This window comes from Rhamphochromis longiceps, linkage group LG4, assembly GCF_057381845.1.
Source record: "Rhamphochromis longiceps isolate RC_006_pf linkage group LG4, R_longiceps_female_GT1.1, whole genome shotgun sequence".
Taxonomy (NCBI): Eukaryota; Metazoa; Chordata; class Actinopteri; order Cichliformes; family Cichlidae; genus Rhamphochromis; species Rhamphochromis longiceps.
In genome coordinates, this window is record NC_140560.1 from 36,210,559 (window position 1) to 36,238,466 (window position 27,908).

The 27,908-nt window shown below is 43.0% G+C and overlaps 3 protein-coding genes across 4 annotated transcripts in view; 2 read left to right on the plus strand and 1 right to left on the minus strand.

Annotated features, from left to right (window-relative positions):
• Positions 1–608: 608 nt before the first annotated feature.
• On the plus strand, positions 609–7,056 carry LOC146672230 (mpv17-like protein). Its single transcript, XM_085405308.1, has 4 exons — positions 609–1,194; positions 1,662–1,732; positions 2,914–2,943; positions 3,182–7,056. Exons 1-4 carry the CDS (start codon positions 888–890, stop codon positions 3,395–3,397), a joined length of 624 nt encoding a protein of 207 aa, XP_085261434.1. The 5' UTR covers positions 609–887; the 3' UTR covers positions 3,398–7,056.
• A 3,682-nt stretch (positions 7,057–10,738) lies between these two features.
• On the plus strand, positions 10,739–24,698 carry LOC146672231 (nuclear distribution protein nudE homolog 1-B-like). Of its 2 annotated transcripts, none has more exons than XM_085404769.1 (9): positions 10,739–10,936; positions 11,494–11,706; positions 13,402–13,555; positions 16,188–16,336; positions 18,789–18,925; positions 19,008–19,274; positions 20,317–20,402; positions 20,760–20,905; positions 21,255–24,698. In XM_085404769.1, exons 2-9 carry the CDS (start codon positions 11,621–11,623, stop codon positions 21,301–21,303), a joined length of 1,074 nt encoding a protein of 357 aa, XP_085260895.1. In that variant the 5' UTR covers positions 10,739–10,936; positions 11,494–11,620; the 3' UTR covers positions 21,304–24,698. The 2 variants fall into 2 exon arrangements, with proteins under 2 accessions (XP_085260895.1, XP_085260894.1); XM_085404768.1 differs by having other exon boundaries at positions 11,583–11,706.
• The window catches only part of LOC146672232 (uncharacterized), a 33,490-nt gene continuing 30,278 nt past the window's right edge, over positions 24,697–27,908 (minus strand). The window contains exon 42 of the mRNA XM_085404767.1: positions 24,697–27,046. Within this exon, the coding sequence (XP_085260893.1) occupies positions 26,812–27,046 (235 nt within the window). The 3' untranslated portion in view covers positions 24,697–26,811. The remainder of the gene's footprint in view (positions 27,047–27,908) is intronic.

Genomic DNA, 27,908 nt, shown 5'->3' on the forward strand with positions numbered 1-27,908 from the left:
GTCATATATATATATATATATATATTATCGTATATATTTTCTAATTTTGTACTTCACAAGCGAGAAAAGGAAAACAGCCCCAGTGTGGAGAGATGTCGCCCTCTAGTGCTCTGTAATGGATATGGCATTTGGATCACAACCTTCCATCATTCAAGTTTTCGTGATGTCTTTCCAGACAACTCCTGGTTTTATTTGATTTAGTTGCAGTATTAGGGAAAACCTTTGGCTGTACAGGCCTTTAAGAAAAGACAGAGGATAATCTATTTAAGGATCCTCAGAATGAGAGATCTACATTTTTCTCCATAGTATTTGAAGTCTTTACCTGGCTGTACACTCAGAAAGATTCTGCCCAAACTCTTAACTTTTACATAATTTAATTACATGTAAATTTCCCGAGTAATTTTGTTAAATATTTGGCGTGTAAAATGTTACATTTAATGGAATCTGGTCAAATTAAATTAATTGTGCTGCTGTGTTGGTGACGCAGTTGGACGGGATGTACGCCTGAGCAGATTAGCGCTTGACCTGCAAGATTTGTTGCTGGAGACGCACCTGATTCACGGGAAGTAGAAAGAATGATCTGGATTTAAATTTACCGTGACCAAAGCGAAGCCATGGCAGGTTTTATGCATTGCATTTTTCGGGGAGTTTTTTGGGCATTTCTCATCTGAGATCTGATGATGTGCGATATTCCTGCTGCCAGCGGAAACGTGTAATCCCTCCCAGATTACGGCGCACTGATGGATTGCGTCCTGTCGTCCAGTAGGCTGGCACTAGGGCCTAGCCAAACGAATCCAACCGGTATGCCTGCATCCTGACTGCTGAGGTGAAACCACTCAGGGCAGGTCATTCTGTAGGCACCTGCGTCCCTGTCGGTGCCAAAGACGATGAGGAGAGCTGTACTCAAAGAAGCCGCCAAGCGATTCCCCTGGCTGGCTAATGTCACCTTGTACGGATGCTTATTCGCCGGCGGTGACCTAGTCCACCAGCTCATCGCTCAGAAGGAGCACATGGACTGGAAACACACTCGCAATGTCGCCATCGTGGCAATCAGCTTCCAGGGAAACTTTAACTACTTCTGGCTACGCGCCCTGGAGAGGCGCTTCCCTGGAAAGTCCGCCGGGATGGTTTTCCGCAAACTGCTGCTGGACCAAAGCTTCGCGTCGCCTTTGGCCACCAGTGTCTTCTACACCGGTAAGATGGGCAGCTTTCATTTTATCCACGTTAAGGGTTACAGAACTGAGAGTTTGCTTCGTGTTAAAGCAAAGCGCGTGAGTACACCCCCCCTTCAGCGCGCTTTTGTTTGAAGCCAGCAAATATTATCTTTAGTCGGAACATCAAATATGAGAGTTATTGATTATTTTTCCAACTATAAATGTCAACCAGCCATCGGAGCCAGAGCGCAGACGCAGAATGACGCTGATAATGAGTGATAATTGGACAATCGGGACAAACCATTACTATAAAATCTAAAGAGTGTCAGTTTGTGAATGAAACTCTAACATCTTAAATGAGTGTGAAGGTGAAGTGGTTTCCGGTCAAGGTTGTCTCTCAGTCAAATACTAAAGTGTTCAAGGTGATGTCTTGTTCCATAGTTTTTACATTTGTGCGTAAAGACGCACGTCCCAAGCCGTGCCTTAAACCTGCTCTCTGTTTCGCAGGGGTGAGCTTCTTGGAGGGAAAGGAGGACGTCTTTGAGGACTGGAGGGAGAAGTTCTTCAACACCTGGAAGGTGAGAAGCGCTTCAGCAGCGGCGCGAAACGAAGGAAAGTCGCCTTTCTTTCACACACGGTAGCTTCTGCCGCTGCCAGCTCACAACCGGATTAATGTAGATTACGCCACCGGCACTTCTGCTTTTGCGCAGTGGGCTCGGCGCCCGGAGGAGAGCACGCGGGGTAATTCAGCCAGAGGATAAAAATGTCAGTGGGTTTCAGGACGTTCAGGAGCTGACGTCCTGCCAAGTGTGACTCATAGTGTCATGTTGCTGTGATTACAGTAAAACAGCTTCGGGTTGCTTTATTTGTACTTGCAGTCGTGAGTCATCCATCCTCACACGCAGACAACAGTTATGCATAATACAATATCTTGAAAAACAGTGACTAAACACACACACACACACACACACTAAACAACAAAAGTGAGCACCATTAGAAATCAGTCCATCAGAGGGACAGCTCAGAGTTCGAGAGGCTGAGGTGGTCTGAGTATGTGCAGAGGTGGGAGGGAGGATCTACTGGACAAAGTATGATGGAGCTGCCAGGCAGGAGGAGAAGAGGAAGACCTCAGAGGAGGTTCATGGATGTAGTGAAGGAGGAGATGCAGAGGATCAGTGTGACAGAGGAGGATGCTGCTGCTGCACTTCCCCCTCTGTTAACTTGTAACCCACACCTAAACCTAACTTCTCTTTCATGTAACGTTTTCTAACCCCAGTCTTTTAGCTTCAGTGCTGAGCTCTAACCATGTTTGGTGGCCATGCTTCACTGTTTTTCTGAGATTGGCGTGTCTCCCTTCTATCTCTGTCTTATTCAGATCTTTTCTGCTTTATCACCTTTGTGTAAATTATACTCTAAGGAGTATAATAATTTGCACACACTAATTGAAGTGCAGTTGTGCAGGCGTTGCTGCTGACTCTCCATTTCAAGCTGCGTTAAGTGAGTGGATTGAAACTGCGAGTGAGATATGTCCTCTTTTCTAACCTTAGAAGGATCCACAGTGACCAATGTTTTAAATAGTAAAGCAACAGATGTTGCTGCGTGCAGTTTGGCAGCTCTGTGTGCGATGTTTTAATGAACGGAAGCATCCCAATCACAGCACCTTCGCCTCAGTTCTACACTCATCCCTGGCCTCTCCCTGGGATCCTCTCAGGTGTGCATGGAGATGGAAACTCTGATCGTGTCTTGTTTTCTCTTTCAGACTGGACTCATGTACTGGCCATTCATGCAGGTGAGCCTGTTTTCATTTTTATTTGTTTAAAGTCAGAAAAAATAAAAATCTCAGAGGAGTGGAACTAAAAATCAGAGATTTTGCTGCTGTGCTGTCTGATATTATTTACTGGTAAATGTTGTTGTTTTTTCACATGAAGTGTGTAGATTCAGAATCACAGTGTGCACCCCACTGACAAGAAAACCTCTCAGAAGACCCTTTTCCATGATGGTCCTCTTCTCTGCTTCTACTTTTCTAGTTCCTCAACTTCGTCCTGATGCCGTTGTACATGCGGACTGCCTTCATGGGCTGCTGCGCCTTCCTCTGGGCCACCTTCCTGTGCTTCTCTCGGCAGAACGGCGATGGCACGGCCGGAGTGGCTTTTGCGTTCATCATGGACCCACGTAAAACTCTGGAGGAGATGCGTGAGGCCCGGCTGGCCCGGAAGAAGCAAAAGACCCAACGGGAAAACTAAAGCGAGGAGGAAGGAATGGAAGAGGAAGCCGCTTCAGTCATTCAGGTTGTTGAGCCGTGGAGGAAAGACCGAGAGTTCGTTACCTCCACTTAAACCAGCACGATGAGAGCTGAGGAGCGAATGAAAGCAAAATCACTGAATACTCTCACTGTCTGTCACAAGGTTTGACTGATGTGGATTTTGAAGGCGAGTTTTTAAATTAAGGGCATTGATTGACAGGCAGGAGTCTGTCAAGGAAGTTTATGAGTCCAGCGTGTTTTATTGATTCTTTTTATGGCGATGAACGTTTTTAGGATTTATGAAAATATGATGTTGTTTGCGTACCAATTTAAAGGCTCTCACAGCTACAGGAGAATCTTCTAAAGCTACACATTAATGCAGTACTCCAGCTGGTACCCAGAACTCTTTAGTCAGTTTTGGTTAGATCAGTCTGGTAACATCCACAAGGGTCAGCCTCAGGGTTCAGTAAGCGTCCGTCCTTTTTCATGCATTTTTAATCTTTTTGGAGCAACCATAGGTAAAAGTCCCGCAGCTCTGCTCACTTTTCTTCAAACCCTCTCCCTTATTTTGCATCTTTATATAAAGCAATGGTAAATCATACGATTTAGCTGTGCACAAGCGACAACATGAAGCTTGTCCTTCATTTCTCGTTGCAAAGGTTCATTCGGTGTGAAAACTTGTTATTATATTTACTTCGAGTACACTGTGAGTCAAGGTCAAGGTCATTAAACTGGTTCCTGCTCAGGCAAGCATGAAGGCTCATTTAAACTCATTAGATCAGGTTATTTAATGTGTAGCTGAGACTTTTTTTGGGTCAAATGAGGCTGCTGGTCGTCACCATTCAACCTCAGGGAGCTTAGAAACACACCAAGAAGCTGCTGAGATGCACTATACTGCCAAAAGTATTTGCTCTTCTTCCTTCCTTTGACCATTCATCCACAAGCACCTTTGTGAGGTCAGACACTGATGTTGGATGAGAAGGCCTGCCTCACAGACTCAGCTCTAATTCACCCCAAATGTCTCTTATCAGGTTGAGGTCAGGACTCTGCAGGCCAGTCAAGTTCTTCCACACCAAACTGACTCATTCACGTCTTTATGGACCCTGCTTTGTGCACTGGTGTGCAGTCATGTTGGAACAGGAAGGAGCCATCCCCAAACTGTTCCCACAACATTGGGAACATGAAAATGTCCAAAATGTCTTGGTATGCTGAAGCATGAAGAATTCCTTCCATTGGAACTGAGGGCCAAGCTCAGCTCCTGAAAACAACCCCACACCATAATCCCCGCTCCACCAAACTTTACACTTGGCGCAATACAGTGAGAGAAGTACTGTTGTCCTGGCAAACACCAAACCCAGACTCGTCCATCAGATTGCCAGATGGAGAAGTTTGATTCATCACTTCAGAGAACACATCTCTGCTGCTCTAGATGCTTTACACACTGCATCTGACCCTTTGCATTGCACTTGGTGATGCAAGGCTTGGTTGCCATGGAAACCAGCGATCAACCTCTGCTCACTATGCACCTCTGCATCCGCTGACCTGTGATTTCAGGTCGGTCTACCTCTTTGTAGCTGAGTTGCTCTCTTTCTCACTCACTTCCACGTTTCTTTTTTATAAAACCACTAACAGCTGACTGTGGAATATTTAGTAGCGAAGATATTTCATGCCTGGTCTTGTTGCACAGGTGGCATCCTATCACGGTACCACGGTGAAATTCACCGAGCTCCTGAGAGCGACTCATCCTCTCACTAATGCTTGTAGAAGCAGTCTGCATGTCTAGGTGCTTGGCTGTACACGCCTGTGCTCATGGAAGTGATGCAACGCCTGAATTCAATGATCTGGATGGGTGAGTGAACACTTTTGGCAATATAGTCTATTTTTGCTCTGGACCAAAGTGAAGCAAACAGCGATGAATCAGCACTAAAGCAGCTGTAGGGCTAAAGCTGAACAGCAGATGTTTGCAGCTGTGGTGACGTCTCGACTTCAAACATCGCAGGTTTCACTTGAAATAAACGGGGACGTTTTATCTGACATATCGAGCCACAGCTACTGGTTCCTGATCTGATCTGAGCCTGCAGCTCAGCGGAGCTCCTGAGACCAGTTTCAAGGGCTGATATTTCTGCTTTATACCAGTCGTGCCTTTTTCTGTTGACAACAAGTCTGCAGATGTGTTTGGCTGACTGGTGACTGCCATCAGTTACAATCAATACTACGAAAGATGTGTGTTGCTGTATATTTATGTGTGTATGTACAATTAAAAACGTAGTTGCGCTGGGATGCACTGACGTATCTGCAGGATAAAAACTCAGAAAGGTTCACTCTGTGTGATTGTGCTCAGTAAATGTCAAAGTAATCAAACTTGAGAATTTAAAAGAATACCCGCTAATGCCACTAGATAAGTAATATTAAAAATAAATATACATGAAGGATCGAGCAGGCAGGTGAGCAGTTAGACAGTAAAGATAGATGACTGTCAGTTACTTGCATCGGGTGGCTTAGAAATGTGGTGGGGACCTTTTTAAAGGAGGCAGTTGAGATGGTTTGGGCATCCAGCTAGAATGTGTCCTGGGCACCTCCTTTTGGCCGATTTCAGGACACACCCAACTGGGATGAGACCCTGGCCTAGACCTAGACCTTCTTGGAGAGATTATATAGCTCATTTGGTCTAAGAACACCTGGCCTGGGCAGCCTGCTGCTAGTTGGACACAACTTTGGATTGGTGGGAGATCATAAATGGATTGATGCACAAGTAGAATTACAGATGTTTCCTCCTTACCTCCTCCCTTCCTGCCCCTACAAGCGTGCAAACGTAACCTAAACCTCACGTTTATGTGGAGAAGAAGCGACTGACCTGATGTCCTGTTTCCTGAGATGCGGTGTTACCAGAAAACATCTGTATCAATACAGATACACAAGAAGAAGAGTTAGACCATTACTAGAAGGTTACTTTACTTCACTGAAGGCCTGGAGGGAACCCAGAGGGCTCATTATAAGTTATTAGAGCAGGATACGTATCAGTGCATCCCACTTCTGCTGTGTTTGGTAGTTTGAAATGTGAAGTTACAACATTTGAATCCTGTTCTGTTACTTGAACCATCCAATACAGGTGAGTGACAAATTAAAGGAAAAGTAAAGTGCTGAACCAAAATCTCCCACCTGTGGTCAGCTGGGTTGAGATCATGTGACTGTGAAGGCCAGAGCTAGTGATGAATGTCATCTTCATCCCAACGCCCTGCTAGGCCCCGAAACAGCAGAGGGAAGCGTTCCTTCACAGGATGAAGCAGGAGGCAGCGAGCCTTCCCTCGCAGGTTTCACTGGTTTTTATTTAATTTGTCACTGTTCTGTATTTTGCCATCAGCCCAGAAACCTTACTGTGTTCACATCACTTACCTGAGTTACACGAGTTTAGATTTACTGATTCTGTAAGACTTTTGGTTTTGGTGTTATCAGATGAGATCATGTATCAAATGAAAAACAGCCCTTCAGTGGATAAACCTAGAAATCCTGTTTTCCATGTTTAGAACATTAAACCTCAACAAATGTTCATTTATTTTGCAAAGTGGTTTATAAAAGTTATCACTAGGATCTTACAGCGACTAGTTTACAGCAGCTGTGATGACCTCAGCTGTTCTGTTGTTCCATCACTTTAATATTTTCACAACGAGGCCACGTCTTTGTGCGTCCTTTTGACACGTGTTCACAGAGTAAACCTGACACCAATAAACCGGTCAAACAGCTCTCTCCTGTTGTCTCCAGTGGACGGGGTTATTGTCCTGATTCGAATGAGATGCGATGGGAAAATTGTGTCCCAGTTAAGCCATGAACAGTGAGGCTGTTGGACTGTTGAGCATTAAACAGGTTCCCGGAGCAGATAAAGACCACAGTTAGCGGCACGGTCACAGGGGTGGAGTAAATGTTGTTTCCACCCTCCTGAGACCCAGCCTGTTCACTTATGTCCTCTGTAATGGACATTTCTTTTAGGTCTCTATCTTTTGAGTTATTTGAGCAACCCCACTAAGTACTGATGTGCTAAAAAGAGGACATTGTGGCCTTTCCAGTGATATTTCATGTGTTTTGGTGATCTTGTTTAGCTCCAAAAGGGCAGGAAATCACAAAAAAGTTAATCTGGAAGATACTTTTTTCCTCAGCGACTAGAATCTCACGAGGTTCTCACGAGGATACGCACCAATTCTTCTAGAATTTATTGTCCAATAAGAGGTTTTACTTTTTATATAAGTTAAATGAAAAACAGTTAATACATTCTGATGAATTTTTCTGTGTTAGTCTCAGAATCATCCCACAGTTAACAGTTAAATATAGGAATCTTAAAGAGTCGCTGTCTATTTATACTGCAGCACCACGAGGAGGTGTTTCAGGCCAGTTTCTGGAATCTGATGCTCAAAGTCTTTTCCCAGCAGTGCTCAAAAATGAAAACTAAAATGATTAAATAAACACTTTAACTTAGTCTAAGTATTCTCTAAGATTTGACTCTTAAGTACATCACTCTAAGTTTATGTTTTTGTTTTGTTTTCCAATTTCTGGCAACTCGTTTGTCTAACCAGATCGAGCTATCCTGTAAAAATCGACAGACTGGCTTTAATTAAAACCTTTAATACAAACTCTTAAAAAGAGTCTTAAAACATTAGCTAACCTTAAATTAGGATTGATGCATTGTTTTGTTTTTAGTGTGCATAACAGGATAAGTCACTTAATGTACCGGTAAACAAGAGTGGAAGAGCTAAATATTATCCATCCATCCATCCATTCGCTTCCGCTTATCCTTTCCCAGCTGTCATAGGGCGAGAGGCGGGGTACACCCTGGACAGGTCGCCAGTCTGTCGCAGGGCAGATAAATATATTTTTTAGCTAAATTATAGTGAAGAAATTCATGCTGACGTAAGAAAGCGTCATTATAAATGGGCTGGATATTTACTTTATAGCATGTACACAATATTTACGATTCAGAGACAGGGTTCTCTGTTTTCTGTGACCCATACGCTGCAGAGACAACAGGAAAGCTGGATTTATTAAAGTTACTGATCACTGCAGAAGTCTCAAACGTGGTCGTCTAAACACATCATAGTGAAGTGAAGACTAAATCAAAGATCTGAGGTGAAACATCAACAGCCCAGTGAGTCTTTGTTCTCACCACAGAGGAAGTATTCTTAATACAAATTATTACCTTTAAATGAGTTTAGTCAACTCTACTGCTCAGCACAGACAACTAATACTAATATAAGTAAGTAAACTCCAAAAACAAGTGTGAATAAAATTAAAGTTAGATTTTACCAACACACAGTACTGACATCAGTCTTTTAATAGATTTCATTCTAAAAGCAAATAAAAGTATTTCTTAAAACAGAGATGTATCACTTTAACCAGACTGCCGCTAATGTCAGTGACGGTCACATGTTCATGTTTATAATCTGCTGTCAGTGTGTGGACTCAAAACATGCAGCACAGATATGAAGCAAGGGTACAGTGTGTGTGTGTGTGTGTGTGTGTGTGTGTGTGTGTGTGTGTGTGTGTGTGTGTGTGTGTGTGTGTGTGTGTGTGTGTGTATAAAAGCTTTATGCTCCAGTGATGTGTGGGTGGATTAACCAGGATCAGATAGGCCTCCTTAATCCCTTTGCAAAAGGACAGAGTTGACCCAGTCATTCCGACCTCTGACCCCATCAACAGGAAGTGAAATTTTTACCCAATCAGAGTGAAGGACGCTGCCAAGTGCCCTTCTTTTCTAACCCTGGGAAACATAAGCGACAGACTGTGAGGGGGCGGCTGCAGAGGACTTAAATTTAAGCACAGGTTTAGTAACTGATACAAAAAAAAAAACACAATGGTTAATATAAATAACCATTAATGACGTCATCTCAGTAAAAAAGTGATCACATGATGAAGCTTCTGTTGCCACCCAGTGTTGGAAAGTGATTTTGGTTTTTATAAAATTGTTTTAAAAAGCTGAAACTCACATTTGGGTTGGCAGAAATAAAAGTAACTTGAAGTAAGCAGACAAAGAAGTTGAATATTTAACATGCTTCTTGATCTCTTTTTAAATCACACATCCACACAGTTTCAGCTTTATCACACAGCTCCTTGTCTGGTTATGTGAAAACAACAAGTGGTTTTTTTCCACTGAGAAACCCTGAGGTTTCTTTTGAGCAAGTACTTGGTGACAACACTCGTCCTGTGGTCTTATTGGCCACAGAGCCAGGGATGCCTGCAGACAGATGAAGGGAGACCGAAGCTGCAAAGGCAACTAGGGGGGACCAGCACTGCCAAAATAATGAGGTCATAAATAAATGAATAGCTCTACTAAAAAACAAAACAAAAAAACATGCACATATACATTTGCAAAAAAGTATAAGCATGAACGAATCTTCCTTTAGCCGTCTGGCTTCTGTCTCACCCTGTTACTACCATCCTGTCCTGTCACACCAGCCCTTTGTTTTACAGATTCTGAGCTGAGCTACATTTGTGACCTCACCAGTATCCTCGTCATTATTGGTAGTGACTGAAAGAATAAGAACCAAGATACCAGTAGCAGAAATAAGCATCTTCTAAAAGTGACAGCTGCATCCTTCAGTATTGGCTCAACATCTGACCAGGATGCCTTGGACAAATGCCGGATGGATGGTACATTATTATCTTCTCCAAACAATATTATTTCTTATGAATGTACTTTTTTCTTTAACAATAAGAAAACTTAAGGTGCACTCCAAGAGAATACAAAAATAATTTAAATGCCATCTTTTAACAATATGCAATACAAACACAGGACTGTCGTGAGCAGGGGCTCTTTAAAGTAGAACGCACACACAAAATAAACAACAAGTAAATAAAATAAAAGCTTTCCTGAACTTTTTTGCAAAAATAATTTACCACCCTTTCAAAAAACAAACAAAATCTATCTGAATTTATCACTTTTCTTTATGGCTGGCAGCTATTTATGAAACAAAAAAAATTGTTAAATAAATATAAACATAAATATATTTATATATGTTTTTATTTTGCAATTAAAAATAATAATGGTCTTGTTAATAACTTTTACATGCCTATATTCTAGAACTTTTTAATATTTGTTTTTTCGACACATTTCCAACAGCACTTAAAGGCAGCATCCTCTGGTAATCCATCAAAAACGTCTAGACTCTTGGGACTGTTAAGATCCCTTTTAGTAGATTCCCCCATTCTACATTGATATCATTACTGTGATTGGACAATAATTATAAACCCCGCCTGCCAGTCCTTGATTGACAGACAGTTCACCAATAGCGAGAGGCAACGAGGCTCCCTTGTAACCTCTGATTGGTGGATTGGTCTGGACAATATGAATGGCAAAGTGTATTGTTCGACGTCTTCCCAAAGAGCAGCAACTTTGCGGTTCTCCAACTTAAGGCGAGTCCGTTAAATTGGTTTGTTTGAACGATTCTGCTTGAAATTTCATCGTCAAAGCGCCACAAGTTAAAGAAGACATGGAGAAGATTTAGATTTAGTTCAATCTGGTTAATTTGTCGTCGAACGGAGACAACTGTTGAGCGTAAGTAGCTGAAGTCATATGTTAGTCTCAGCGGGGATTTAAATGGTTAAACTCCGTTAGCCCAACTAGGTGGCTAGCGGTGGCTTGTTTGCAGTCATCTAACTTTGTTGTATACGAGTTAAAAACCAATACGACTCTAAAGGAATGTGTTACTAGTATGAAAAAAAAGATAAACTAAGTTCTAGGTTTTGATGCAAGTCTTACTGCTCATTAAGTTCCCTTTTTTGGTCTCGCTCACAGTGTGACCAGACTCCATGTAAGTTTTTCATTTAAAATCGTTTACATTAGTTCAATTGCTTACACTATTTGTGGAAGTTGGAAATATTATTACGTTCTTGGACGCAACACGGTATGCTCCTTAATTCGGCATACACTCAGGTGTTCGATAAACTGCACTTAAAACTGAACGATGTTCTCCAAGCACGCCCTTACACCACGGATAGCTGCGACGAGCGAACTCTGAAAGTTCAGATTTATTTTGTATAAATTCTGCTTCTTTTCGTGCCGGATTATTGCGAAAACTCACAAGAATCATCTCAATTTATTTCCTACTTCAGGTCCTGTTTTTTCACAAGCCTGTGTAACAATGAAGATAAACTGGCCGCTTTCAAACAGTAGTTCAGCTCTTTATTGAAATTGCCCACAGACTAGTGTTGGTGTGTGAGAGAAGAGCCTGCCCTAGAGATGGGGGACCGGGAGCCTCCAGTGTTTGGGTCCCTGGAGGAAGAGCTGGAGTACTGGAAGGAACAGGCTGCCAAGCACCAACAGAGGTATGGCCCCTGGTGATCTTCTTATAATTTTATTAATTTATAAACCCTAAGCTGTATATAGAATGAAGTGGATGTGTATCTTAATCTCACGTTAAATTCACCGCTGGTGGCGTGTTTAAAAATAGTTGGGAGTGAGACATGTTTATCACTGTGTTGCATCACGTTCTTCTTTTATCAGCGCTCAGAGTGTTTAGAAAACCAAATGTTTCTCAGTTCTCAGTGGATATTGGATTTCAGCACTTCCAGCTGTCGTAGGTTTTTGTTTCATAATGTGCCAAATGTTTTCGACAGGTGATCGGTCAGGGGCCGCTAAAGCACGTTTAACATACCCCGGATATTTTTTCCTTATCTGGCTTCACTCGAACATCCACAAATAAATCAACCTGGGGTCTAACAGCGTAGCCGAGGCAGGGTTTGCAGCATCTGACCAAGCAGAAACACTGAGAGGTCTGCTGGCAGCAGCTGATTTTTAGGGCATGTGGACACGTGTGAATGAGAGTTGGCTTTACGAGGTTTATTCAGTCGGGCTGGAAAACTGTTGCTATGTTCATAAAGTTTATTTGAAGCCCAGAAGGAAAGCTGACTAAAAGCATGACTGTATAAGTTAAGTCTTCTGTTAATCTCACTGTATTTTTATTTTGTATCATTTCTGCTCCATCGTTAGGAGTTTTTAACGCTCTGAAAGCAAAGAACACAAAAGCAAAATTCAAATTTGGGTTATCAATAAGTAAGAACGCCGTTTGAAGTTTACATGTTTAGGCTCATAGAACAATAAAATGGTTTTTAAATCGTACATAACGGAACGAAAAGCAGCAGTGACGTTGCTTCAGTGGATCTTTGTTTGTTACTGGTGCTCTTATAAACTTCAGACGCTCTTACTATCTGGGTGCTGAGGCCTTGTTTGTCTTCAAGCAATGCTGATGCACATTTCCAGAGAGCTGATTGGCCAGTAGAAAGTGATTTAATACCTGTTGATTTGTGTTCTCGCTTCTGAGCAGGTTAGGTCTGGAGCGTAAGTTACCATGGTGGTGAACCGCATGTGTAATACTGCGTCCCTGGGTCCTAAAGCTGCCTGCTAGTACGAGCTTTCAGACTGCAGGCGGGATGGTTTAATCTGGAGCTGTGTGTTGGAGTCTGAGCAACACGCAAATAATAACAGGTTGTATGTTTCTCTGCAGCCTGAGTTAGGGTTCGGGGCATATGTCGTTCAGCATTAGTGGGGCCTTCACAGATGTTCATATTACCAATCTAACATGCACTGATGCTCCGCCAGACCATCGCTGATGCAGGTCTTCTTGCAGTTTACTGATACATGACACATGTTGCTGTAATCAAATGAAAAGTGAAAATAGATTTGTCAAAGACTAAACATTTATTTGTAATTAGGGAGGTCTGCAAATGAAGGCCGCCTTCTTTTTATTTTTATTTTACACAGCATCCCAACATGCTTGTACCCCCTCCCCCAGTTAAACAGCTTCCCATAATGCTGACTGTGGTTATGTTGGTCAAGTTGGATCCAGCTGCATCTGGTTTAAATTGATCCAGATCTTTGTCTTAAACATCGTCTTGGTCTGATTGTTTTCACTGGAAGAACCAAACTCACAACCCGAGCTGTATTCATTTATGAGTTGGGATTGATTTGCAGTGAAAATATCCAACGGTAACAAACATGCGGGGCATGTTCTGTGTTTTCAGTGCAGAGGAAGCTCAGGAGGAATTGCAGGAGTTCCAGCAGATGAGTCGGGACTACGAGGTGGAGCTGGAGACGGAGCTGAAGCAGTATGAGACGCGAAACCGCGAGCTTCTGACTGCCAACAACCGGCTGCGCATGGAACTGGAAAACTATAAGGTACGGGAGACGCAAGGAGTTCTCAGTATTCTGCATCTCAGCTCTCCAAGCTAACTCAAGACTGAAAACTGAGACTCCACCAATGAAGAAATGAAACTTTCCAGCATTCAGCAGCAGAGAAGACCTCCAACAGAGCCCTGATTTTCAAGATACTCCCTTTGATTCTCTGAAGCTACAGTCACAGTGGGGGAAACGGTGGTGGGAGACCACAGCATGACCAAAATTATTGCAACTGTGTGCAATGAACTTCAGCACAGGAAGCAGGTCTGCGACCAGCTGCAGACATTTACAATCTTCAAAGTGACTTTGGTGCGTAACTGTAGCAACAAGACAGTCAGTCTGCTACCAGCGTGCAGCTGAACGAGATGGAAAATCAGCAAAAAGTGCAAATCTGGAGCAGTGTACACCGAGATTCACATTAACAACTAGCTTTCAGAGTCCTTTCGATTCAAAATTCCTCCACAAATAGTGACGTAGTTGCTGCAGGATCATTTGCTTATTTTCCAGACATGCACATCATTTTTTAGTCAAAGTGAATATGTTAATGTGCTGAGGAAATGCAGCGCTTCAAACACAGAAAATAATGGGCAGATTTCAAATATGAGAATCTTTGACGAAGCAAAATGAAGAGAATCTCCACCTAATCAAATACCTGCACCACCTCACCTGGCTCATCTTGATGTGGAATAGCAGTAGCTTTACTCTGAGCTGCCATGCTATAGGAGTCAGTTTCATAATTTATAAAGAAAAAGTAGTGAAAACCACAAATGAGACAGTTCTGTTCAATTCACTCTTTCCTCAGTTTTCTGTTTACTTTATTCACACAAAGTAAATGTTGAAAGGGTTATTGCACTGGTGACCGAACCTGTATTAGGCTCGGATATATGGCTAATTTTTCAGTGTTTGATGTTTAAAAAGCATAAATGTTGTCTTTTAAGATCCTGCAGAAACTCTGAAAGGAGCTTCTGTGACGCAAGTCTGTATCTAAACTTGAACTAAAGTGTTCAGCCGTCTTTGAATTTGCATTCAGCCGACTGACCGTTGAAGCGGCTTTGATGAGGATTTTCATATCGCTCAGCTGATTGCGAGTCGGGTTTTCTGGCTCTGGTTTGCCTGCAGTGAAGAGGAGCCGCTGCTCAGCGTAAGCAGCGCGCTCTTCGCTCTCACAGAGGATCGATTCAGGCCAGAGAGAGGCAGCTGACGCCTCCTGCGCTCCATCTGTGTCTGGAGGGGATGGCAGTACCTCCAGAAGATCCTTGGTACAAATCTCATTAGTTTGTCCCGCTGCTGTGCACAGAGCCGGGTGTGCGCCGGCATTTTGAGGAGCTCGGTTAAAAAGCAAAAAGGGGACAATGGCGCAGAGTTTGTTCATGGTGGGCGCCGCGCCCCCGGTGCCAGGCACAGTGAAAATGACGTCATGCCATTGTGTTTGATGGTGAACTGTCCCCACACGCTGCAGTGATAAGACGGTTAACAGCTGTATCTGCTGTTGCGCTCACTGCTCAGAGCCAACATCAACCCTGACGCTTGCTTGTAATGATGACGGTGCCGTTTTCTCCTCGTCATACAGAACGCAGCAGCCTGACGCTGGACCCAGACTTCTGTGGAGCGTCTGTGCAGACGGCTCCGGCGTTGCTGCCTGTGTGAGCAGCATCGATGGGGACGGTGGTGTCACCAAAACGTTGGAGAGAGAAATGCAGAATAATTTACTTTTAGATGTTGTTTTTTATATTAATATCTAAATATGCAGCACGATTCATGACTAAGGTTTTGAAATAAATGCTGAACACTGGCTGCTCTGTCGTTCACAAGAAATATGAGAAAATGTTGACGTCCTGGAGGCGAACCCTGCCACAAAAAACCTTCCAGGTGTACGAAATAAGAGACAGAGTTCAGATGGTCTCGCGGCACAGAAAAGGCTTCATCTTGGAAGGATTTTTGCTGTGCTGGATGAGAATTTATTTATTTATTTTCTGACAAGGCCAAAATAACTCCAGTAAAGTAAGCGAAGGACCAGACTTTGAAGAACTGAAACATGGCGACACTTTGCTGAATCAAACATTTGAGCCCAAACTTTCAACCTGGCATAAAAGATTCGACTAAAGAAATGTGAACATGTGAAGTGTTTTTGTGACAGACTGGGTGCAACCAAGTGCCCGAAGATACAAATGAAATTTGGTTCTTTGCTAAATTGTCTGACTGACTCGTCGCTTTAGCTTTGGAGCCTTTTATGCTTGAATGATTCGTAGGTCGGTGTGAAGCAGCTTGACAAACAAAAGGTTCTGACAGAGCTCGCGTCTAAAGGCTGGATTGAAAACGAGCGAAAAAAGCTCTTCAAGTCTGACATTTGTTTATAAAGGTTGAATATTATGCCTTCAGTCGTGGTTTCTTCATTTGTGAGGCATTTGAAAGGTTCTCTGGTGAATTTGATTCTTGAAACGGTTTGTTTTTACTAAAAGTTTATTCATTTATTTCTGCCTTTAAAGCTGAAATCAATCCTCTTGAATATTTGTTGAGGTTTAAGCCGAGTTCCTGAAGATCTGCTCCACTCCAGCCGCCGAGGTCTGTCTTTATTTTGCTTCTCATTCTCTCTCTGACTGTATTTTTCTTGTATTTTCGTCCCTCCTGCCAGGATAAGTATGAGACGCAGCACTCTGAGGCCTGTCGGCAGATCTCCAGCCTGGAGGGAGACCTGGCTGAAACCACTGCCGTCCGAGACCAGCTTCACAAATACATCAGAGAGCTGGAGCAGGCCAACGACGACCTGGAGAGGGCCAAGAGGTCAGGAGGAGCATGAGCATGGTTTTATTGAATTTCCAGAAATAAATGAAGAAATTTAAGTTAAGTGGAGGTAAAAGAAACTGGAAAATTGTACATCTGTCCACCAAAACGGGCTCGAAACCAGCAGAAGACAAATGTAGAGAAACGACAACAAAAAGCTGCAGGGCTCCAGGTTTACTGATTTATTAAATAAATGACATTTTGAACATGCATGCTCTTAAATCAGATGATTGTGGTACCACCTTAAATCACAGCGCCCAATCAGTTCTTTGATATTGTCCAGTTAAAATATAAAAATGAGCCTTAAGATATTTTTCAAAAACAAAATATTAAATATACAGAAATAAAACATTGATAAAATATGAACAATGTATGTTTTTATAACCTATTAAATAAATTAGAAGAAGAAACAGTGAAAATAATTGAAATAATTGGGGGAGAATAAAAAAAAAAAAAAAAAAAAAAAAAAAATTATATATATATATATATATATATATATATATATATATATATATATATATATATATATATATATATATATATATATATATATATATATATATATATATATATATATATATATATATATATATATATATATATATATATATATATATATATATATATATATATATATATATATATATATATATATATATATATATATACATACATACATACATACATACATACATACATACATACATACACCGGTAAATGTAATAAGGAAAAACTCCAAACATTCATAAATGAATTAGTAAAATAAATCCTTTTTTTTTTTTTTTTAAACATGCACTAACCAGCTGGTAAAAATGAAATGAGCCTTAAAAACAGCAGCAAGCCCTCCTCCACGACCAGAAGCTCTCAGAACATTAAAAAAGGTTCAGCCGGCACTAGCTCAATGAAGGTGCTTAACTCAGCGGGAGAAATCCAGGTTTCAGTCAGGAAGAGCAAATCCAGAACACGAGATACAATGGCTGTCTCCCAATTCAGGGTCTGCAGCCTTAAAGTACGCAGCCTCAACGATCCTCAAGGGCCGCGTACTCAAAGACCGCTAATGCCGGAAGTGCGAGGCTTGTGAAATGGGACGGTCTAGCCTCCGTTGCGATGCCCAGGTTGCCTAGCAACCATGATACTAACAGCTGGAAACGTGTCATACAGCTGTGTTTGACAGAGATGAAGGAGACAATCTTTTGTTCATTTGTTTGTTGCTACATGAGCTTTGATCATTCTCTGTAAGATTAAGCTCAGCTATTGAACGCCGTATATTTTAAAGTAAAGGCTTTAAAACCAAGTTAGTACAAACGTCACTAATGTCACATGACTTTGCCAACATGTGACCAACAGGAATGTTTAATGTTCTTCGTTATTAAACATTTGCACATAAGTGACGTAATATTCAGTACTTAAAGTTTACTCTTCGGGAGCCCCTCATCCGCAGTTTTTTTTTTCGGCAATTTTATCCACACCCACCGCCGCGCTATGCATTCTGGGATATGTTGGGCCACGAAGTCTACACCGCCACAGCCTTAAAATTCAGGGAAATGAAGGACGCATTTCAGGGCCGCATTTCGAGCAGCCTTTGAATTGGGACCGCCTTCGGCGCGCCGCTGTGACGTAATCGGCCTTGAAATGCTACTTTAAGGCTGCAGACCCTGAATTGGGATGCAGCCAAAGAATTCCTTCAGTATGAAGGTCTTGTTTGCCACCGACCTGGTATTTATTAGACCCAGCCTGAGAGGAACTGGGCCCAAAACTTCCGAGGCATTAGCAAGCAGATCCACCGGTCGAAGGTTGTTTTTTTTTTTTGTTTGTTTTTTTGCCAACTCCACGCCAGCACAAATGTCGTAGAGGACAGAGAGTTGCAGGACCATTTTCGAGAGATGCAACGGGAACCAACCAGGAGTCCACGGCACACAATGCAACCAAAAGTCACGGATGGAGCGGAGCTCATAGGGAAAATGAGAAATCCAGGATTTCAGCTTGACAAGACGACCTCCACGGTGACCCCGTCTCCTGCGTCGCTTCCGCAAATCCAGTGACAGTGGTAGGGAACGCCAGTACGGTGGTACTGGTTCCAGATAGGGAGGCAAAAAGCCTTGGTTGTCACATCCAGGCCGGTCAGACATCCGGACATTTTTTTGACTTAAAGACACTTTTAGTACAATTTTACCTTCATAAATGAATCTTTTCTGAGTAACAGGTGGATTCAGATTTTATTCAGTTTTTCAGTTTTGATCCTTCATAACTCCAGAAGTTCAGGAGAAACATGAAAAACACCTTTCATAGTTTCAACAGCAAAACTGCAGCGGCTCTGGTGTCTGCTCATCTCCATGTCTGCTTTGCTGTCCTCTTTCCTGGTCTCTCTTGTTACAGGACAGACTCGCTGATTTTAATGCAGTGACCCTGTAAACGGTCTGTTTTGTGACGTTTCTGGTTCGGTGCCTTTCAGGGCGACGATCATGTCACTGGAGGACTTCGAGCAGAGGATGAATCAGGTCATAGAGAGGAACGCCTTCCTCGAGAGCGAGCTGGACGAGAAGGAGAACCTGTTAGAGTCCGTCCAGAGACTGAAGGACGAAGCCAGAGGTGCAGCGAGATCTTTTTCTTCTGCAGTTTCGTTCGTGTTTGCTTTTGCTCGTCTTCATCACTTCTTTGTGTGTCTGCACAGACCTGAGGCAGGAGCTCGCCGTGCAGCAAAAACAGCAGGTACAGGAGAGGAAACCGTCCTTCAGCAGTGCAGCCAAAGAGCCTTCTTCATCAGCGTCGTCGTCCTCGGCTGGGCTGCCCACCCCTCCTCTCACCCCGTTAGACAAAAGAACAGAAGACAAACCCGCGTCTTCGTCCTCTAACCAGCCCCTTCCCTCCGCCGCCACGCCGCCCAGACCCCCCGCCTCCACAGAGCTCTTCAGCACCCCGCAGCCCCCCGTCAGCAGAGGTCAGTCTATGTTCTGTGGTGGTGTTAACCTTTTTACCATCCAGCTCTGTTTATGAAGTGTGACTTTCTCAAAATGTGCTTGAAACACAACCTGAGCTCTTCTATAATCAGTCGTATCTGAGCCACAGCGATTCCAAGAACATGCTTTATGCCTGATTCAAGAAAAAGCTCCAAAAAGTTTCAGATCCCTACAGATAAACTCTCTTTAGTGACACTAAAACAACTATAAAAGCTTCTGGCATCATAAAAAACAATGCTGTTCTTTTCTTGCTGCTAATTATGGATTTGCCCGCGATAAGCGCTCAAACTGCTCGGCTGAAATCCAACCAAACTGCCCGTGTTTACTGCTGCTGGGAAAGGATCAGCGCCGATCCTGATTGGTTGCTGAGCTGCCCCGTGGTGGAAACTACACCGAAAATACTGGGGGCTCATTTTGTAGTTGGCAACAGTATCCAGGAAGAAAGAAAAAATATGATGTTTTTTGTTTGTCTTTTCTGAACAAAACCGCCAGTGGAAAGGCTGCAGCAGCACTTTTAATATAGAAAATCCCCTTTGGTGTTTATTTTCTGTGGATCCTGAAGGAGAAACGGGTCGAGCTCAGTGTTCAGCTTTTATTTTACTTTATTTGTATGTGTCAGCTGTCCTGCATGGGTTACCCTGATCCTGTGGAGTGGGTTTTGCAGCAGTAGTCTCAGTTCTGCAGCTTCAGTTTAGGTCCGTGTGGGTCCGTGAGTCGGGTCTCATCCTGCTGCAGGTTCTGGTTAGCCTGACATCACCGGTGGAGTCCGACTCTGTCGACGGGCGACCCTTCCACCAGAGAAACACGAGGCAGGAAAGGACGGAGCGGACTCGCCAACAGTGAACTTTCACAATAAGAGTGTGATGATTGTTGATAAGTTTGAATTGGCTACAGATGATGATCATATTCATGAATCTGATTATTTGTGAATGTTTTCTTTAACTAACTGCTTTATCGAGTGTAAATCGGTCATCCTGCTCGTCTGTTTTCGTTATCACTGTGAGCTGCGTGTCTGTTTCTCAGGTGAAAGCCTGTCTGGGACCCCGCTCACCACGTCGGCGAGGATCTCTGCTTTGAACATTGTCGGAGAGCTGCTGAGGAAAGTCGGGGTAAGAAGCTCGGCTCGTGTTTTTCATCATCTGACTTACCGTCATGTGATGCTGCAGGCAGTTTCTCAGAGTCCATTAAACATTACACAGACTTATCTTTGACTTTTGGGAAGAATAACACAGCCAGTGATTTTTCTTTCTTTCTGTTTTTAAATCACCGGTACAGAGTGAAGACAGTAACTTGGCATATTTTTAGATAAACAATAGTAAGATGGGAGCAAAGCAAGAAAAGCCTTAAAAATTATACAAAAGGTACTTGGTGTCACATGACAGGAACATGTGGTCCGTTATGGCCGGTGGTTTGTGACACTCATTAAATCAGAGATTTGAACCTTTCGTTTTTTCTTCTCCGTTCAGAGTCTGGAGTCCAGGCTGGCATCGTGTCGGGAATATGTCCAAGAGCAGGCGGTGAATCGCAGAGCCCACGCTGGTGGACAGGGGGCAGCAGCGGGTCAGAGCAGCTCCTCAGAGAGCCATCCAACCAACGGCCTCTACAACAAGGGGTGAGCTTCTGTGCAGCCATGAAAGGCAGCGTAAGACTCACTGTAAGTCTCCTGCTTATCAGGGGAACCTTCATATTACTGAGAGAGGCCTAAAAATTTGGATGCATGTGTTTGGTCATCTAAACTTTCCACTGTTGCTTTCCTCGCCGGTCAGCATCGAGCGCATTAGTGAGATGAACGACTGATTTTCTTGCTGTAACGTACGATGCTGCAGCCCCGGGTTGTTCTGCAGATTTACTGATCTTTATTAAAGTCCGTCCTGTGAAGTGGAAATACTCACTCTGTTGTCTGATCAGAGATGGCACTGAAAGACGTTCAGAGGTTGTGACTGTTTACTTGTTGTTTCCAGGCTCGTTAAGAGGTTGGATTTAGGAGCTGGATCCAAGCTGCTGCTGTGAAAGTAAAAGTGCTGCTGGGCCCGTCGTCTCCGTCCACCCCGGGTCTCCCGAACGTGACACAGGTATCGCCCTTGTCGCCTCTTCAGGACACAGACTACCGAAGCTCTGAGGACACGTTACTCCAGACACGTCGGGATGTTTTTGTTTGTTCGTTAACAGGACTCTTTTCAGCACTCGCACTTGGCTTTGAACTGATCTACTGGACCCTCTCAGCTCCTTTTGTTTGGATCTTCTTGTTTTCCCCTCTCCCTCTAAAAGTTTTGTTCAGATTAAACACAAAGTGAGCTTGAGAGAAGTCTGATGGCTGAGCACTGGACGGGCACCTTTATGCACACACTGGGGGGTAAAACTGCCTTTAAACCTCCTGACAGTCAAGAAGCTTCCACCGTCAGGAGTGTCTCTGAGTTCACACAGAGAGGAGATGATGAGCACACGTGGTGGCCTAGAAAGACGATATGTTTACACATTCTTACAGACTGAGCAGAGACTTTGACTACGTTACTTAGGGCTGGGCAATGTGTCGATTTGGTAAATACGTCGATATATTTTCAAAAAATCCACATGGTTTACTTCTACGTGTAGCGTGAATAATGACTTGAAATGTAACGGTACATGTTAACTTGATGTCTGTGGTAGCAGAAAACTTGAGGAGAGGGAATCGGACTTCGTTAACAAAAACACATTTTTACCTCGCAGGAAGCCGGATTTACCCGTCACTTCAGATCCAAACTGACTGCAGGGTTTCTGCCGCTGTGCTACAACCCTGCCCCAAGCTGCTGGGATTAATGGCTTTTCCTAGCAAAACCTCTGTAACCACCTTTATCATAGTAACTAAAGCTAAACTAAAAGGGCGGCGTGGCAAGTCAACTACTAAAGGCCCATCTTGAGCCAGGAAATACCCCAGAGGTGTTTCCCAAACTTCCACGCCACCACGTTTATTAGAACCAACCGAAACTATTGAACGACTAACTCTGCCAGTAACCACCGCCGTGCAGTAACACGAACTAATGATGAGCAGCTTCTGCTCTGGCAGGTAAACTTCCTGTTTTTGTGAATGGAGTCTGGTGGAGCGTTGCAGCTTCTTGTTTTACCACAAAGAGCAACTGTGAAAAGTCTTTGAAACAGAGCTTCCACTTAAACCCGCAGTGACTGAACCTCAAACAAGCAGCGTTTTATGTTCAACAGCAGAACGAAAGGTGGACGCAGACTGTTGGTGAGCGGTCACGTGACCGCTCAGGATGTAATGTGTATTAATGTTTTTGTCTATATCGCCCAGCTCTAACATGACCGAAGATTTTACTGCTGAGGCAGCAAAGCTCAGAAGAAATAGTGTTGTTACCTTTTGACCTTTTATAAGGAAGTCACAGACAGCACGGTCACGGAAAGGTGACGCGCTGTCTGTGACTATTTTTGAAGGATCCTGCGACACCAGGTGACCATTTTGGGATGTATCTGTCAAAGGTGTCTAAATGTGTTTATAATGATTAATTGAATGTGAGAAGTTGGCTCCTCTGCAGCTCCATGTGGCCCTTTGGCCTCGTTCTGTGGTTCACTCTTTGCCTTCTGGTTCTCGGGCAGTTCTCCATGAATTTCATTTTAGTTTGTCAAAGTCAGGCTAAAACCTAGATTGAGGTGGGCCGAACACAGTAAACTGTTTTGTTTGGGTTTATTAGTGTTATTGTCTTAATTATGGAGTTCAGCTCAGTTTGTCATCAATAACCTGATTGTAGAGGAAGGAGGCTTTCTCACAGTTTAAGTTTGTGGCTGTCTGTCCACACGTGGTGTTCATAATTCTGTCATCTACAATTATTTCACGAAGACTAACCGATGGACATAATGAGCTGGTCTGACTCCGCCCTCCTGGATTGTAACTGGTAGTCTTTGTTCTCAGTGTAGTGCAGCGTAAACCAGCTCTTCACCACTTTGCTGTTTTTAACTCGCAGTCCGACTGCAGGATGAAACTTTCTGAAGAAGCAGCTGAATGATTTCTTTCAAAATCAGAGCGAAAGCATTGTCCACCTCGTTTGGTGCGTTCACACTAAAGAATCGAAGAATCGTCATATGAAAATCCACAATTATTCAATCGTGACAGCCAACGAGACGAGGAAGAGTCCAGCCCACAGCTGGAATAACGTTTCAGTAGCATATTTTCAGAGTTTCGCAGGAAGTCTTCCTTTTCTCCACGTTCTCCAAGTTAACTTGAGTAATGCCTCGAGATTCAAACAGCGACGGGTGTCAGGAGAATCTCAGCTGATCGCCTGAAATATTTTTACCTCCATTCATGTCACCAGCTCAAAATTTAGTCTCCTTCTTTGCATAAACTTTGATTCTTTTTTCTGTGAATGCACCATAACGCTCAGGTGAAGAAGATGAACCCGATAAAACCGGTTTTATTTCTCTGTGTGGTGGAAACATTAGGAAAGATTAGCCGTGGATATTCATCGTTCCTGGATGATGATTACTAATGATTCTGGAGACTTCCCTTCAGACCAAAGTTCAGTTTTATACTTAAAATGTTTCACTTAAATCACCAGCTTGACGTGAAATTTACAGGTAACATTAATGCCTCTAACAGGGTGAAACTTTATAACTTATTGTAAATTCCTGCATTTAAACAAACAAGAAACAAAACTTTTTAACCTTCCAAAACGAACCAAAGCTACCAACAGAATGTAAATAACTGCTATAAATTTGTGCCCAAATTGTACCAGGATACAGTGCAGCAGGTCTGGGAAAGCAGCCGCAACATCTGGTGAAACACTGCCCCCTGCTGGTTAAAGATTGCAAACGGTAGTTACAAAAAGTACCTCTGGCGACCCTCAGGATATTTCAGATGAGCTTTTATGCTTATAAAAATATTTGTTCCGTCCAAAAGTTTGATGTTATAGCTAACGTGTAGATGTTAGATGATTCTAATGATGGAGATTTGTGAGATCTGTGTGGCAGACGGGTAGTTTAGGCACTTTTTAGTCTGTGGAGACGTTTGTTAGATCCCTCTGCAGGGCTACTTCTGTCTTTCCAGGAGTGAAATCTGAAACATCTTCTGTTTCTGAGGAGATTCGATTACTTCAGTGAAGGCTACTCGTGTTTTATGTTAAAAAAAGTATGTCGTAGTGTTGTCTACTCACTGTAGGGTCACTAAAATGTAGGATGAGGATGTGTAGGTTGGGTTGCTCAAGCCTTGAGTCAGGACCTGTTATAAGTAGCCGCTCAGGGTGGGAGTAAAGCAACAGGCTCTGGTGTTTTTCTTTTGCCTTATGTGACTCTGTAAAATGAAGTGCTTGCATGCTCACATGAAGTGCTGAAGACCTGTTCTGGCCTTTGTTGTTTTTTACCTTCAGCGCTGCTTCTGAAAAAGCAATAAAACTTGAAACGCACAGAAGGATTGTCCTTTTTCATTTTTATTTATCACAGGAAGTGGAAACAGAAAACATTTGTAAGAGTTTGGTTTCAGTCTGATATCATTTCTGTGGTTTACAGAGCACAGACTCCTGCTTCACCCTTCGCCAAGTGTGGGGGACTTTGAGCCTTCTGTGAGTATCTGTGAGATTTAAAACCAAGTGTGTCAGGAATTAATGTGGACCCGGTTGGATACATTCAGTTTCCAAACATACAGATTTTCTCTAAATATTCCTGAAACCCTCAAAGAAAGTCCAGAAAGGATCGCCTCAGTTTGTGCGCTGAAGAGTTGCATATGATCTCCCGAATCCTGGCAAAGCCAGAAGGTTGTTTAGACAAAACAAAAGATCTACAGGTAATATTTTGACAGGAAAATCACACTGATGACACAAACCGAGGCGAGCAAGGCCGACTTCTTATATAAGAGTTATTTAGCTTAATAACACTCCACGTAACAAAAGCTGAAACGGCAAACGTTCATCTAAAGTGTGCAGCCTAAATTCCTCCTGTGTTAAAGCAGCACAGATTGTTAAAGTGTGACGGCAGGGCTGGAGCTGGCAGCTCTTCAGCTGTTGTCTGAACCTCGTTTTATTCAGTTTGACATTGTGAAGCCAGGATCCTCCCCACAGGTACACGGATGGTTTTAAAAACTGCTTTTATCCACCTGTTGTACAGTTTAGAACACAGTTTACTGTAAATGAAGATATTCCAAAACTGCTAGGTTTGGTTTTTGGGTTTGTGCAGTTTCACTGCATCTGATTGGCTGAGTAGACCTTTAATAAAGGGTGATGCTGCCATCTGCTGGTTAGGAATGCTCCTAACAGCACTTTAAAGGAGAACTATTGAGCTAATTTATTCATCTTAAAGCTTCTTTGTTGGTCTAAAAACTGCTGCAGTGTTGCACTGTAGACACATCCTGCTCATGTTTGTCTCCACGTTATGATTCTTAGACTCCACCTGAGGAGCTTTGCATGATTCATGTCCCATTTGTCCACCTATCTTCAGGTGTGTGTGGCTTGTGTGCCCGAGATGAGCAAACTGTGATAAACAGCGTTTAGAGCAGCCGGAGCTCTGGGCTCACAGGGACTCTTGTACATAATCATCTCATTATTAGAAACCCTATATGAGCGTAGACTGCTGGAACAGTGAGAAGATTTAAATGTTTTCCACCAGTTAATTATTAATAATTCTTCTCCTGTGGAGCTGCTGTCAGGACAGGGATGAACAGGCTCAGATGCAAAGCTGCAGATATTTGTGGAGCTCTGGAACTGAAGTTCATGTTTGTTTTTAACTCCAGCATGTGGTGGGAGGTTATTTGGACAGGAGATGCCAATTAAATTTTACCAATTCAATGAAATTAATTTCTATATTTCTATAAACTAGAGCGGCAGACTTTGGCGGGACTAATGGGACCCAAAATCTGAAACTCATTAAAATCAGCTTTAAGAGTTCTTGGGTGAATTTAGGAACCTTACTGTGGTGTTTTACATGTATTTGCAGGGATAAAATGTTTTTTAAAATAATTGGAGATATGTGCATATTTATGGAACAACAAAAGAAGGGAAATTCATCCACAAAGAATCATAAATTAATTAAATTGGTCTCAAATCTCACAGATTATTTCCTATAGAAACAGATTATGTATAAAATGTAAAAGCGTAGGCACAGAGGCTTTAAAATGCTCTCAGATGTGACGGTAAAACAAATTCTCACACTGAGGAAGTGAAAGTGGAACATTTGGAGAGTTTTTGCTCGTAAAATAACATTTTACTGACTTTTAGTGTCAGAAATAATTAAAAATAAATAAATAAATGATCAGACTAACAGGTTGGTAGCATTGTATGGATGAAGTATGAAATACTTGCGCTAATATTTCTAATATTTGGGACATTAAATTGTAGCTTCAGGCTATTAAATGACTTTTTTTCTTGTTTTGTTGGGGATAAATTTGGTCCGTCCACAGTTTGTCCCTCAGTGTGTTTGGAATAACTTAAAAACAAAACTATTTGCTTCAAACATAAATCCATAGTATTGATTAAATATCCAGCTCCTCCTGTGACTCTACGCTTGGTTGTTTCCTAAAACACTTCTTTATCTGCTCCTGGTCGTCTACTCATTGGGGGAGCAGGTGTAGACCTCGGCACGGGGCTCCAGAGGTGGGGTGCGGGCGGGTGAGGAAGGTGAGGGAGGCTCTTCCTCGTGCAGCTCCACCGAGTTCTCTTTGATGTTGCTCCTCCGGTTGATGCTCCCTCCGAGCCCCAAACTCCTCATGCTGCCGCCACCACTGCTGCGAGGAGTGGAGCTGCTGTACAACATCTCCCCACCAGCACCGCTGCCGCCACGCCTGGGAACACCCGACACATCGGGAGGAAGAGGAGGGTCAGAAAGAGAGGAAAGGCGGCAGAGGAAGAGGAAATGGCTTTCTGCAAAGCAAAATAATTAAGAGGTAGGGCCTGAAATCCTGAAGCAGGAGTAAACTGGAGGCAGAGCAGTGAGGGGGGGGGGGGAAAAAAGCCCGCTGAGGAAGAGGAGAACATTCCCAGAAGGCTTTGAGTTTGCAGATCAGAGGCGCCTGAAGACGAGCGTGAAACAAGAGCAGCGAGACATGAAAGGAGCAAAAGGAAATTTAAAATCACAAGTGAGCTCGTCTTCGACACTCAGCCGCTACAAACACGAGAGCGTTCGATACATTCAACAACAAAACACTTTGATTTGTGGAGACTGTCACTGAGGCTCATTTATGAGGGAAGTGTCCTGTTAAAGCTGAGCTCTGATTGGTTACTGAGAGGGAGCCGATGCTTCCAGCCTGTCAGAGCGCAGGATTAACCAAAGAGCCCCACCTTAACACCCGGAGGACACACATCTGTTTGGGGCATCCAGTGAAAAAACTAGTTGGCGTACCTGCTGTGGTGACTCCATCAGTGTTTTAAAGCAGAGTTATTAACTTACCAAATATAACCAACTAGTTTCCAGCATTTAATTTGGTCAAGTAACTTTTGGCATCTCCACCTAAGCAGGAAGATTTTAATGACTACACCTCGACAGGTAGTTTTTCTGCTAGAGTAGCTAATGCGTCCAAATTTGTCTGTTACGAACTCTCCTCCACCTTTCTTCTGATTGGCTGTCTATCTTAAAGACGAGGTTTAACCAGAAGGTGGGCGGGGCTTCTGTGCCGTGTGACCATATTAGCGAGATCCTCTCTCTGT